This window comes from Ochotona curzoniae, unplaced genomic scaffold (genome assembly GCF_017591425.1).
Source record: "Ochotona curzoniae isolate NIBS_2020 unplaced genomic scaffold, NIBS_Ocur_1.0 contig_3819, whole genome shotgun sequence".
Classification (NCBI taxonomy): Eukaryota; Metazoa; Chordata; class Mammalia; order Lagomorpha; family Ochotonidae; genus Ochotona; species Ochotona curzoniae.
The window spans coordinates 48,977,896-48,992,663 of NW_024466004.1; the positions used below are offsets into that span (position 1 = coordinate 48,977,896).

At 42.6% G+C, this 14,768-nt stretch overlaps 1 protein-coding gene across 1 annotated transcript in view; it reads right to left on the minus strand.

The window, feature by feature from the left end:
* Positions 1–14,387, minus strand: part of USP45 (ubiquitin specific peptidase 45) — a 74,322-nt gene extending 59,935 nt beyond the window's left edge. Inside the window, exons 1-5 of the mRNA XM_040983807.1 lie at positions 14,328–14,387; positions 11,579–11,688; positions 6,300–6,472; positions 4,769–4,872; positions 949–1,049 (exon numbers count right to left, since the gene is read on the minus strand). Of these exons, the coding sequence (XP_040839741.1) occupies positions 949–1,049; positions 4,769–4,872; positions 6,300–6,472; positions 11,579–11,678 (478 nt within the window). The 5' untranslated portion in view covers positions 11,679–11,688; positions 14,328–14,387. The remainder of the gene's footprint in view (positions 1–948; positions 1,050–4,768; positions 4,873–6,299; positions 6,473–11,578; positions 11,689–14,327) is intronic.
* Between the last annotated feature and the right edge of the window lie 381 nt (positions 14,388–14,768).

Consider the following 14,768-nt stretch of genomic DNA (forward strand, 5'->3'; position numbering starts at 1 on the left):
ATTTATTATTATAAAGTCAGATATACTTTACAGATATATTTTACAGAGAGGAGGAGAGGCATAGATGAAGATCCTCCATCCGATGATTTACTCCCCAAATGACCGCACTGACCAGAGCTATGCCAAACTGAATCCAAGAGACAGGAGCTTCCTCCGGGTCTCCCACGCAGGTGCAGAGTCCCAAGGCTTTGGGCTGTCCTCGATTGCTTTCCCAGGCAGGGAGCTGGATGGAAAGCAGGGCTGCCAGGATTAGAATTGGCAACCATATGGGATCCCGACTTGTGCAAGGTGAGGACTTTAGCTGCTAGGCTACCATGCTGGGCCCTATTCTATTTCTTAAAAACTGCAACCACAGGTATCTTTCTGTTGAATTACTAACCTGAAGTGGGAGCCCCACATTGTTTGGCTGAAGCACAGAGATCTGAGAACACTGCAGTGTATGGCTGGTGTCAGAAATGAGAGCAGCTGTGTGTGCAACTCAGCCTTTAACCTCTGAAGTTTGGCCTAACTCCAAATGCTTATATCAGAAACACACTCAAGTTTTTTTTCGCAAATAATGACAGATACCTTCTAGGCACTATGCCAGTATTTTCATGTACATTTCTAAATCTTTAGAAAATACCATTTGTAAGCCTTGCAATAGTCCCACAAGGTAAGAATTATCATTGTAAGTTTTCAATTAGGTACACAAAGGAGCAAAAGTCACATGGCAATAAGTGAGGGAGTCCAAATTCAAACTCAGGGCTGTTGCACCTAAAGGCCAAGATTCAGCTACTTGGACTGGTTATATAAACACACCGCAATATCCTAAGATTGCATCTAAGAATGCATGATCTACATAAAATCTTCACACAACTTACAAACCAAGATATAACAGTGAAATCTTACGAGTTTATGAAAGTTTTATATGAAATATAATATCTTAATGCAGCAATTTGCTCAGCTTACTTGCTTGAGTTTTAGAAACATGTTTCTGGAGGAAATCAACTATCTGAGCCAAAACTTTCTTATTGCAATGTGTTGATAATTTTTCATCACACTCGTAACACCTGAAAAACATAAAATTTAAGCATATGTTATGAAAGCACCTGCAATCATTTTGCATGTTAAGTAACAAAGCTGGCATTTTAGTACTTACATAGCTTTATCTATGAGAATATATATATATATGCTTACCTATAATCTTATTGCTTTCTATCTTGCATGTATAATGCAGACTAGCATATCTGGAAGTGAAAAAACGTTGCAGTATGCATTTCTAACTCCCAAAATAAAAGGGCTGCCAATGAAACTGTTAAATACAGGCCTGGCGCGATAGCCTAGTGACCAAATTCTCGCCTTGCATCTGCCAGGATACCATATGGGCACCTGTTTGTATCCCAATTGCTCCACTTCCTTTCCAGCTCCTCGTTTATCTACTGCCTGGGAAGCAGTGGAGATGGCCCAAGGCCTTGGGACCCTGCACATGTGTGGGAGACCCGGAAGAAGCTCCAGGCTCTTGGTTCCTGGCTTTAGCTCAGCTCCATGGCAACCATGGCAGCCATTTGGGCAGTGGACCAGCAGATGGTAGATCTTTCTCTCTTTCTCTCCTTCTCTCTGTAGATCTGCTGTTCCAATAAAAATAAATAAATAAATAAATAAATAAGAAAATTTCCATATTTAAAAAAACTTAAATACATTTTGACAATATGACACTAGATTTTCTACCACTGCCTATACTTACAATGCCATGATATACTTAAACAGACAAATGTTGGACTTGTAATGTTGCTGAAGGATTATAATATCATAATAATTTTGGGGAAAACAGTGGGAAAAGGAAAGAGGGGAGAAGAAATCCCTATCCTTACAAAACTGTATCATGGAAATAGCAATCAACACACACACACACACACACACACACACACGTTGAAATCACATGGGAGGAAATGCAAAGGAGAAAGTATGGGGTAGAAAAGCAAGCAGGTTGTAATTCTCACAGGGCCTTACAGCTCAAATGAAGGTTTTGGAAGTTGGTTTTAAGTTTAATGGAAGACCTGAAGGGGGGTTTTCAGCAGGACTATGATGTGACACAATTTATATATATTGATAGATAGATAGATTTATTTTATTTTTTATTGGAAAGGCAGATCTACAGAGAGAAGGAAAGACAGAGAAAAAGATCCTCTGTCCCCTGGTTCACTCTCCAAGTGGCCACAATGGGTAGAGCTGTGCTGATCTGAAGCCAGGAGCCAGGAGATTCTTCTGGGTCTCCCATGTAGGTGCAAGGTCCCAAGGCCTTGAGCTATCCTCCACTGCTTTCCCAGGCCATATACAGGGAGCTGGATGGCAAGTGGAGCAGCCAGGACACAAACTGGTACCCATAAGGCATCATGGCGGATGCAAGGTGAGAATTTAGCCACTAGACTATCGTGCAGGGCCCTCAATTTATATTTTAAAAGCATCATCCAGATGAACTTGATACACTAGATGGGGGCACACAAGAACAGAAATATATTAGCCCAGTGACAATGGATCCAGACATAGACATACTCACTATGTATATTTTCAGGTAGAAACAATAATGAATTAGATATAAAAGGTGATAGAATGGACAGAATCAAAATAACTGAACTGAAAGAAATGACAAGTGTCATTTTTGTCCTCAAGGAGGATTTTTCAATGTTTAGAGATATTTTTGGTTGATTCCTGGCTGCTTCTAGCACCTGATGGGTAGAGGCCAGGGAAACTGTGAAAACCCCCTATTGCTGTAACAGGACAGCACAAGAAGGCACTTATCACAAAAAAATATCATTGAAATACTAATCGAAATACCAATGACACTCAATTTGAGAAATCCTGGTCTAGATAAAACAAGTTTGGAGTTAATAACATCCAATGCTGGGTGACAGAGGACAGGAATACCATTTTGTCTGTTTTTGTTAAAAGGTTTAAAAAAAATAAAAGGTAGATGAAAAGGTCTTCTCTGTTTATATTTGCCAGGCTTCTTGGTTTGATAACTACAGCAATGGAACTGCTACTGAGATATGGGAAAACATAGCTGTTTCAGCCTTCTTTGCTGGGGCGTACCTGGAGGTAAGAGATGAGGAAAGGGATTTTTCCAAAGCACATTCCAGTTCTGAAAACCACCCTCAGTTAGGTTTACACACTAACACACTTCTCCTGTAACCTTTTCTATTTCAGCGGTTCTCAGACTGTGGTTCCCAGGTCAGCAGCAATGCAACAACTGGGAATGCATTAGGCTTTCCCAAGCCTGGGACTCAGTCATCTGCTGTAACAAGCTTTCCTGCTGATTCTGGAACACTTTGTAAATTGAGAGGGCCCCTTCCCTCAGTTCAAATGTATCATCAGTTCTCTCCATATTCTCCCCAGTTCAGTTGTTTGGGGGTCAATAACAGCAATAACAAAACACAGAGTTGTGACAAACAGCAACCTCTGTGATTATATTAAATTATACAATTATGATCTCTTCTATGAGTCAAAATATCCTGCTATTAATTACAAAACCGTGAAATAAAAAGACAAAGCTAAAGCACTTTCATTTGAATAAAACTTAGGGAGATGGCATCGAAGGGCAGTGAGCAGAACTGCCACCTATGCTGCCTTTTATGCCTTAGGAGTGTCAGGTGGCACACTTCTGCTTCATTTTCTATCCAGCTTCCTACTAATGTACTTAGGGAAGCAGTGAAACCATGACTCATGTGCTTGGGCCCCTGCACTCACATGGGAGAACCAAAGGAAGTCACTCGCCCAGTCCCAACTACTGCAGCCATTTGGGGAGTGAACCAGCAGGTAGAACTTCTCTTTCTCTCCCAACTCACTGTAATTCTTTCAATAAGTAAATAAATCTTATACAAAAGACAGAAAGAAAGAAACCCTAGAAATCTACAGATTTCACTTAGAAAACTATTGTAGGGCTGGTGTTGTGGCATAGCAAGTTAAACCGCTACCTGCAATGATGGCATCAGGTATCGGTCCTGCTCTTTCACTTCTGATCCAGTTTTCTGCTAATGTGCCTGGGAAAGCAGTAGAGGACTTGGACCTCTGCCACTCACATGGGAAGCCCAGATGGAGATCCAGGCTCCAGTTTTAGCCAGGCCCAGCCCTGACTACTGAGGCCATTTGGGCAGTTAATTAGCAACTGGAAGATCTCTCTCTCTATATTCTTCTTTCAAATAAACACATAAATACAGAAAAATCATTTCAATACACCATTCACTTTGAAACAGTGTAGTATGCTTATGGGAAACCAGAGCATCAAAACACTTCAGAACCCATGTATTCTTACTTTGTAACCACATAACAGTAAATGAAACTCAGTTACTTTACAAAAGAGGAATTAGACTAGGTTCTCAATCAGCACTTCAGTAGCAGAATCAACTTACAAATCTTTGCTGACTACTAATGCCCAGGCTTTCCCATCCCCCTGCAGAGACTCACCAAGCCACTTGCCTCTTTCAAGTACCTTCCACTTAGCAGTGGAATTCTGTACTAGCAAGCTCATTACATAAAATCAACTAAAAAGAGTTTCTCCTTATGGATAAACAAGTTAGGGGAAAGTAGAGAAATAATCATATTTTGTTTTCTATTTAGATTTTGTAGTCATGGGTAATATTAGTTTTCTTAAATTATTCTGTAGTTTGTGTTTAAGGTAAAAAAAAAAAGGAAGCATAAACTAGCAAAACACCTAATAGTCTGTCCTACGGAGCTCAAAGAAACTAATTTTTTTTCAGAGAGGCAGGCACAGCCTTAATACAATTGAACTTACCATATAATCCATGTGCTCAGACTGATGACAATGCAATGCAGCTCTGGTCTGGAACTCTTAAAGTGCTTAAGGGAATGCTGGCCTTCTGAGTGTTTACCACAACCCTGAAAGTGAGTTGAATGTCATTTCCTGATTCACATAGAAGGCTAATGAAAACTTAACTCCTAATTAAACTCACACTGAAAACACATTTTGTTTGGAAGGCAATACCAATTCTCACTAAATTTAAATTTTTGCAAAGACTCTCACTTGCTTTTTGTTACCTAGTATTCTCCTGTAACAAACATGTGCAAAGGTAATTTCACTCTCACTCATCAACATATCCCTGAGTGACCCTGAGCACCCTGCTAGGCCAGCAGTGCCCCTCCCCAAACACACATTTTTGCTAGTCTGTGACCCCCAACCCTCACAGAAAAAGTGAGACATCGGCCAAGCACAGTGACTTTCCTCACCAGATAAGAAAGGAAAGGAAAGGAAATTCCAGTTAAGGTGACATGAGGAAGACTCACATTGCTGTATGCTCTGGGAGGGAACACATGGAAGAGGCAGTCTCTTTCCATTCCTTATGAACTGTGGGGGTTACTGTGTAACAAAGAATGCCTGAAGCATTCTCAGATATTCTCAAACCACTAGGCTGAAGACAGCACTGCAGAAAAGGGGAAGAAATCTGCATTTCGAATGTTCTCTCCCTTGAGTTCATTAGCATTAGAATGGCCCTACTCTTGAACTTCTACCTCGGATAACCAAGATTCATTTCTTAGTTCAAAACAAACAAAACAAACAAAAAAACATGAGAACACACACTTCCAATTTCAAGAGAAAATTCCTTTACTCTAGACATCAATATCTCTTGAATTCTAATATCTTATTCTCTGAAAAAAAAAAAAAGAAGAATTCTTTGTGAGGGAACAGAAATGAGTCTGGAGGCTGCACTATGTATGGTACAGTAGTTTAAGCAGCTGCCTCCAACACCAGCGTCCCGTGTAGACATCAGTTCCAGTCTTGTCTGCTCTACTTCTGATCTAGCTTCCTGTTTATGGAAAAAGCATCAAAGAATGGCTCAAGGGTTTGGGCATGGATGGCTCAAGGGTTTGGGCACCCGCCACCCATGTGGGACACCCAGAGGAAGCCGGGCCCAGCCCTGGCCTTTGGGAATGAACCAATAAGTAGAAGATTTCGCTATCTCTCCTTCTGTAACCCTTTCAAGTAAATATGCCTTAAAAAAAATCTGAAAAGAAGACCCATTTTTGAAATAAATGCACAAAAGACAGGTCCAGATATAGGAACTAGTACAAGTGGGCTGGATTGCCTACCAAAGTATTTATAAGCCACACATTACTACTTTCTGAACATAGCATACTTGTTACTTTACCTCAAACCTCAATAATAAGCTCATTCATGAGAAATTTCAAGCTAAATATGGAATAAATTCATCTTAAACTATACATGTCACTCACAGCCCAAATCACAGTCAAGTATATAAGGAAAACATTTAAGACAAATTAAGACACGGTAGTAACATTTTCCTTACCTGAAAACCACACTTGAGGCACAACCAAACATCAGAAGGAAGGACTGGCTGTCCATCATGGAATCTCCGTTCTTTTAAACATTCTGAACAAACTGACCACAGATGTTCAGCTGTTGCCTTTTTCACATGACTCACACTGACAGCATGGCTCACATGTTGGCAAGTTAAACCTACTGAGTAAGAGAAAATTACCAATGTGTTAATCTTTTCTCTACTAAGCTAAAGTGCTACCAAAAAGCCAACAGCATTAAAATGGTATCAGGGCAGGCAGTTGGCCCAACAGCTAAGATGCTGCTTAGGAGTATGGCATTGTGGGGAAGACAATACACTGTCACTTGGGACACCTTCACCCCATGCTGGGAGTGTCTTGTTTGAGTTCCACTCACTACACACCAGATCCAGTTCCCTGTTATGCTTGGAAAGTATCAGAGGGTGGTTCACGTACTTGAATTCCTGCCACCCATGTGGGAGACACAGAAGGAATTTCTGGCTCTGAGATTTGCATGGCCCAGTCCTGGCTATTGTTGCCTCTTGCGGGTGAACCAGTGAATGGAAGATTACTTTTTCTTCCTCTTGTCTTTCCCTCTCTCCCTCTCTTTCATTCTACCATTCAAATAAATAAATCTTGGGGGGGGAAAAATGATGCTGCTTAGGACTTACACACTTCATTTCAGAGTGCCTGGGTTCAGGTTTCAGTTCCACTCTGCTGCTTGTTAATGTCGATCCCAGAAGGCAGCACATGACAGCTCAAGCTCTTGGGTCCCTATCGCCCATTTGAGAGACCTAGCTCTGATTATTTCTAGATCCCAGTTTCAGACTGGCACAGTCCCCAGGAACCAACAATGGGAGATATCCCAAACTCATTTCCCTTTTTCCTCACCTCTAAAATAAACATGGTTTCTTTAATAATTCCCAGATTTCTGCTTAATGAGTATTCCCTCATGTTATTTTACCTAGTACCTAATGATCCTTTAAAACAACTTCCCGGGCCCGGCTGAATAGTGTAAATGTGATTCCTGACAAATTATTCAAAATAAAATTTAACTTAAAAAAAACATGCAAATCTTCTAAAAGTTCTAATTTTACAACAAGAGCAGGCTATAAGGACACATGGAGCCCAGGCCACAGCCTAGTGGCTTAACCTGTGCCTGTACCACTGGCACCCATATGAGGGTCAGTTCAAGTCCTGGCTGCTCCACTTTCTATCCAGCTCCCTCTTAACATATCCAGAAAAACAGCTGAAGTACTAGGGTCCCTGCAACCATGGGGGAGACCGGGAAAAAACTTCTATTCTCAGCACTGGACCAGTTCATCTTTAGCCATTGCTGCCATTTGGTGGGTGAATCACCAAGTGGAAGATCTCTCTCACCTTCTCTCTCTGTAACTCAGGCTTTCAAAAATTAAATAAATAAATAAATAAATCTTTTAAAAAATGAATATAAAATGAGTAATGTTCCAGTTGACATATTCATAAAGCAAGGATTCATGCCATTAAAGAAAGTGCTGGTTACGATGATACCAGTTAAGATGCCCACAAACCAGAGTAGCTGGGTTTCCTGGATTCAGCTCCTGTTCCAGCCCCCCACCAATGCATTCCACAGAAGTAAGAACCACCTACTTGGGAGATGTAGACTGAGCTGTCAGCTCTGAACTTAGCCTGCAGCCCAGCCCCAGCCAATGATGGCATTTGGGGAGTGGGACAGCAAACAGAAATACTCCTATGCAAGCACTCCCACTCTATTTTGCCCTCTGTCTTTGTCTTTGCCTTCAAACACTTTTTTTTTTTTAATTCAGAATCTTGGGGCTAGTGCAGTGGTTTAACAGGCTACTTCCATCTGCTAGTGTCAGCATCCCATATGGGTAATTCTGTTCCTGGCTGTTTCCCTTCCAATTTAGTTCCCTGCTTGTGGCCTGGGAAAGCAGCAGAGGATAGTCCTTGGGCCCCTGCACCCTCATGGAAGACCTAGAGGAGGCTCCTGGCTCCAGGCTTTGCATCAGCTTAACTCCTGCTATTTGGGGAGTGAGCCATTGAGGATATGTGGTGGAGTGAATTAATGGATGGAAGAACTCTTTGTCTCCCCTCTCTCTGTAATGATATGCTTTACAAATAAAATAAAATCTTTAAAGATTTATTTATATTTGAAATGTAGAGGTTTTTTTTTAAGATTTATTTTTATTATTTTTTTTTTATTGGAAAGGCGGATATACAGAGAGGAGAGACAGAGAGGAAGATCTTCCGTCCGATGATTCACTCCCCAAGTGAGCGCAATGGCCCATGCTCGATCTGAAGCCAGGAGACTCTTCCGGGTCTCCCACGCCGGTGCAGGGTCCCAAAGCTTTGGGCCGTCCTCAACTGCTTTCCCAGGCCACAAGCAGGGAGCTGGAAGGGAAGCGGGGCTGCCGGGATTAGAACCGGCGCCCATATGGGATCCCGGGCGTGCAAGGCAAGGACCTTTAACCACTTGCGCCACCGCGCCGGGCCCGAAATGTAGAGTTTTGATACAGACAGGGAGACACAGCGATAGAGGGATTGGATTTCTATCTACTGGTTCACTTCCTAGATGGCTGGGACAGTTGTTGCTGAGATTCCTCAATCTGAAGCTGGGAACCAGGAGCCTTTTTGGATGGCAGATGCCCAAATACTTGGATTATCTTCTGCTGCTCTCCCTGCACAGTCCCAGTGGAGTAGATGGGACTTGGACTGGCACCCATTTTAGATGCCAGCATTTCAGGCGGAGCCCTAATTTGCACCACTGCACCGGGTTCTGACAATCTCATTTTGAGAGGAAGCAAAAGAAAAAAAATTATCATTCACTGAGACATAAAAATACATGGAAAAATATTCTGCATTTTCAGGGAGCAGTCTTGGGTCCATGATAACTGGGAAGAAGAGACACTCTATATTATGAACAACCCAGAGCTGCATAATCCAGAACAAAAGGCTAAATGAACTCAAGCTTAAACTCTAGCAGGTATCAACAAGGGTCTATCTGGCTCAATTTTCTTACACAAATATACTCAAACAAGCTTATCTAAAAGCAATCCAACATCAAAGAATGAACAATCAAAGGGAAATTAAAGCCTCAAATTTTTTGCTAAGATAATGTAATTCTTTCACTATCTGAGTATGAACAGAGGTTCTAAAACCTTCAGTTTACTAAAATCTCTGAATGCTTTAGTCCCACATATAAGAACACCTTTTGCATATAACCTATACATATCTCCCTATGTACCTTAAATTATGTCTGAATTACTTAGAATACTTTATACCATGTAACAGCTATGTAAATTTTGGCTGTATTTTGCTCTTTCAGGAATACTAGCCAGAGAGAGAAGAGAGATTTGTACATATCCCGCATAAAGTTTTTTTCCTCAAATACTTTCAATGTGCAGATAAGGAACCCACAGATATGGGGGTGGGTACCAACTGTATAAGGAAAAGGAAGGGAGGACAAGGAAAAACAAAACAAAACAAATGCAGAACAATCATTGTCATGGCATAAAAATATAAAACACTAGCAAGTGTTCTAGGACAGAATGACAAAATAATACAAAGCAATGGCAGAACTAAGGAAAGAAGGGGAACAAAAAGAAATACTTAGCTAAAACCCCAGAAGCAGGCACTGTGGTGCGCCAGGTAAAGCCATGACTTTAGATACCCCAACCCACACGGGAGTGCTAGGTCCAGTTCTGGCAGCTGACACACTTCTGACTCTGTTTCCTGCTGCTGTGGTGGGTGATGCCACCTCTGAAGGAGATCCAGATGAAGTTCTGGCCTCCTGCTTTTGGCCCGGCCAGGCTCTGGCTACCAGGGAGTGAGCTAGCAGAGATATTCTCTTTCTTTCCCTCCCTACCTCCTTCTCTCTCTTTACTTGTTTTGTCACTGTGCCTTTCATGTAGACAAAAATTGTTTTTTAAAAAGGGCCCAGCACAGTAGCCTCATGGCTAAAGTCCTGGTCTTGCACACACCTGGATCCCATATGGGTGCTAGTTCTAATCCCAGAGCCCTGCTTTCCATCCAGCTCCCTGCTGAGAAAGCAGTAGAGGATAGCCTAAAGCCTTGGGACCCTCTAACCCACGTGGGAGACCAGGAAGAAGCTCCTGGCTTCTGGCTTCAGATTGGCTCAGCTCTGGCCACTGTGGCCACTTGGGGAGTGAATCAGTAAGCAGAAGTTCTTCCTCTCTCTCTCTGTATATCTGACTTTTCAATAAAAAATAAATATTCAAAAATAAAACTATAAAATGAAGACCAAACTAAAGAGAATGTAGAGTGAAACAGATATTGCTACAATACAATAAGGATTAGAAATGGCAAGCACGGGCCCGGCGCGGTGGCGCAAGTGGTTAAAGGTCCTCGCCTTGCACCCCCGGGATCCCATATGGGCGCCGGTTCTAGTCCCGGCAGCCCCGCTTCCCTTCCAGCTCCCTGCCTGTGGCCTGGGAAGGCGGTCGAGGACGGCCCAAGGCTTTGGGAGCCTGCACCCGCGTGGGAGACCCAGAAGAGGCTCCTGGCTTCGGATCGGCATAGCATCGACCCGTTGCGCTCACTTGGGGAGTGAATCATCGGACGGAAGATCTTCCTCTCTGTCTCTCCTCTCTGTATATCCGCCTTTCCAATGAAAAAATAATAAAAATAAATCTTTAAAAAAAAAAATAAAAAAAAGAAATGGCAAGCACAATAAAAAGGAAATAGGAGCCTTAGAAGACCTAAGAAAAATGATAACTATAGAAGAACAACAATGGGAATTAACGTAAGAATAATGAGAATCTCTGAATAAAACTATTAATAGAACAGAAAAAACTTTTAAAAATATAATTCAGACTTCAATGCAGGGAACTTAAAAATTTCCAAATTAACACTTAACCATGGAAACATTAAAACCATGCAATTATATTAAAAACATCATTTTAAGTGAAGCATTCAACTAGCACAGAAGTAAGGGAAATCAGACGCCAAAAGCAAGGCATGAAACTAAACAGCCCAACCAGCCCTGAAGCCAGTAGCTCGGAAGGATCATCTGTCAGCTTGTGGCAGCCTGGAGGCCTGGTTTTCATACGCCCTGAGGAAGCACAAAATAAGCCAACATGGCAAGTCTAACTAATGTACACTAAAAAAATCTCAATAAAAACATCAACAGGAATTTTTGGAACCAGATAAATGGACTGTAAAATTTGGCAGAAAACCATGAACAGTAAGAATAAGAGATGTATTAGTTAAAAACATATATTGCTATTTCTGTTGTTCAACATCACTTGGGAAATCAGAAATTACAAGTTACCAGCAATATCATCTGAAGAGTCTTCATCATGAGGTACAGTGGGCCTTTTACTTCTTCTGGCTTTCTCAGGTAACACCTTGGTTGGATCTTTCACCCGCATCTGTTATTTACTGAAAAGGTTGAGGCAAAAAAATGAATATGCTTTAATCTTTGAAGCTAAAATTTTGCATCTTATTTAATGCACAGCAAATTCTAAATGACTTCTCTGACCTTATGCCTGTATATCTTTAAAAAAAAATTTTTTTTTAATAAATTTGAGAGGGAGGAAAGAAGAGAAAGAGAGAGACCCATCTTCTATTTTCAAATACCCATAATGGCTGCTGCTGACTGAAGACAGGGGCTAGACAGAGGTGAATCTAGGAGCCTGGAACTTAACCCACGTATCCCAAGTGGCTGGCAGGAATGTAACTATCTGCCTCATCATTGCTATCCCAGGGTCTGTATCAATCGGAAGCTGGATTCAGGAGCAGAGCTCAGTATGGAACTCCAATGTGGGATGCAGGTGTCTACACCCTTAGGCTAGGCACAGACCTGACATCAATTTTCATTGGTCTAGCAGAAATAGGAAACATAAGCAAAAACTGACAAAATTTTAGTTCAATCTAAGTTCAAAGAGCACATTCTATTTGACTTTTACCTGCTACCTTGTTACAAACCAAATGCTTTAAGTGTGCCAAAATTCCCATGTTGAAATTTTATCTGCAGGGCATGGCAGCATGGCCTAGTGGCTAAAGTCCTCACCTTGAACGCCCCGGGATCCCGTATGGGTGCCTGTTCTAATCTCGGCAGCTCCACTTCCATCCAGCTCCCTGCTTGTGCCCTGGGAAAGCAATTGAGGATGGCCCAAGGCTTTGGGACCCTGCACCCACATGGAAGACCCGGAAGAGGTTCCTAGTTCCTGGCTTCGGATAAGCACAGCACCGCCCGGCTGTTGTGGTCACTTGGGGAGTGAACCATTGGATGGAGGGTCTTCCTCTCTCTCTCTCCTCTCTGTATATCTGACTTTGTAATAAAAATAAATAAATATTAAAAAAAAAAAAGAAATTGGTATCTGCAGGTGGAGACTTTGCGAGCACATTAGGTTACAAGGGTGAGGCTCTCAGGAACAGGATTAGTGCTCCTAGAAGAGGCCAGGGAGCTAGCCTTCTAGGTCAGGATGGAAGAGGAGAGCAGTTACATAGCAGGAGTGCGTCTGCATGCAAGCAGGCATCTGCATCTTACATCCAGCTTGGCAGCTAAGATAATGGCAATTTTCGTGATTGTTCATCGACTTTCTGATAGTTAAGGGAAGGAATCTTCCATCTCAGCACTAAATTCTAAAGTAGTGTAGTCATCCTATGTTTAAAATAAGGAAATTTTTAAGATTGCCATATTTCAAAGATCATTTCTTTTAAGTCCAGCTACTGAATTGAGTTGCAACAAATTCGGGCTTCACCGCCAATACATAAAGCTTCTGAGTCCTTATCACTTCATTTCTTCCTAGCCTCTTTCCTCCAAACTCCATCATCAATTTGCTCCATGTGTCCTACAACACACGACCACTAATTCAACCACAGCATTTCCTTTCTGATTACAGCCCCCAGGTTCTTCCAGCTCACCTGTTCAGCTCCTCCTATCTCCTTTCTAGTGCACACCAACCTTCACCTACCAAGAAACTACCTACCTTACTACTTCACTAAAGGAAGAGAGACAAAACCAAACAGCAAATCTGATCTTTCCACCACATACTTACAAACTTCCACTCCTGAAAAAAGCGGCAGTGTAACTAATACACTATAGGCAACACAATCCACAAGGAACTGGCCACACTTCTCCCTGGGGGTACAGATACATTCTTGAAAATGATCAGCATCAACCTACACCATAAACAGACCCAGACATCTGACCTAGACACTACGAATGATCTGTGCCTTTACGTTTTTTCCAATACCACTGACTCCAATCACTTGGCAACATGGAAGCAATTTCCAAAGCCTTTTTTCTGACATACAGTAACATATAATTGGTATAGTAACATACAATTTAGTAATCACTTATTCATACAGTTTTCCTTGCCAGTATCCATTTATGAAAAACGAGGCAAAATTGAAGGCCAATTATTAAAAGCTTCTAGAAGGTCCTATTAGCACAATTGTGTCTGGAGTTCTTCAAGGCCTCAGCCACATGCTGAGATTTGACAGCACTCAGTATACTGCTGTTTTCAAAGTAAGACAGCATGGTCTATCAGGAGGAACCAAACAAGATGCACTCTCCAATAACCGAGTAGTAACGCTTGCTCCCAGGAAGACCTGGTGCCCAGGATTTACATGGAAGCTGATCAGTACAAAACCTACTGTTCAGCATGAACCACGTTGCCCTGAGTGGGAAGGACTTCCAAGGTTCCAATTCCCAGATGCCAAAGAAGAGACCCAAGGTTAGCAGTCTCATATGTCAACTTTACAACATAATTCTGTCTGGCCATTGTTCTCATGTGATTTTCCAAGTATCAAGCTTCACTTGTTATAGTTTACAGCCTCAGCATCACCTAAAGTTCTTTTTCTGACGTGCGATGCGAGTCATTTAGAAAGTTTGTTTTTAAACTGGCTAAGCAAATGAAAGCTCATGCACAGTAATAATAATAATAATAATCCCACATACTTCGTACTCTTGGGCAGTAATTTTCTGGGATCAAGCTTTGCTAAACAGTCATTTAGGTAACAGGCTCAGACAAGAACGGCACGAAGTGTCACGTGTTGTGTAGCCCACTTACACTTCTTGAACTACTATGATTTTCCCTGTTTTGCTTTTGAAACGAAGTGCGAAGCGCCCTGCAGAGATGCTGGACTCCGGGAGCGGTGGATGGGGACCCACACCGGCGGGTCCCGGCACTCCAAACCCACGAGGCTGCCAGACCCCGTGCCTCGTCCTGCCACGGCCACACACCTCAGGATGAGAAGGCAGAGCGCAGCGACCACAGCGTGCTGCAGAGACGCCAGCGTGCGGGCCGGCTCCCCAGGCGGGGATCGGCCCCTCTCCGCCCACAGCCCGGGCAGCGACCACTCTGGGCCGCTCTCACAGGGCCCTCAGTGCCCGCCCAGCGCCCAGGCACCAGGAACGAGCCTCCAGGGCCTCTCTCTCCGCCCCGCCCACCCATCGAGGGCACTGGGAGCGCCCAGGCAAAGAAGGAAGAACTGCAGTGACCCCACAGCTG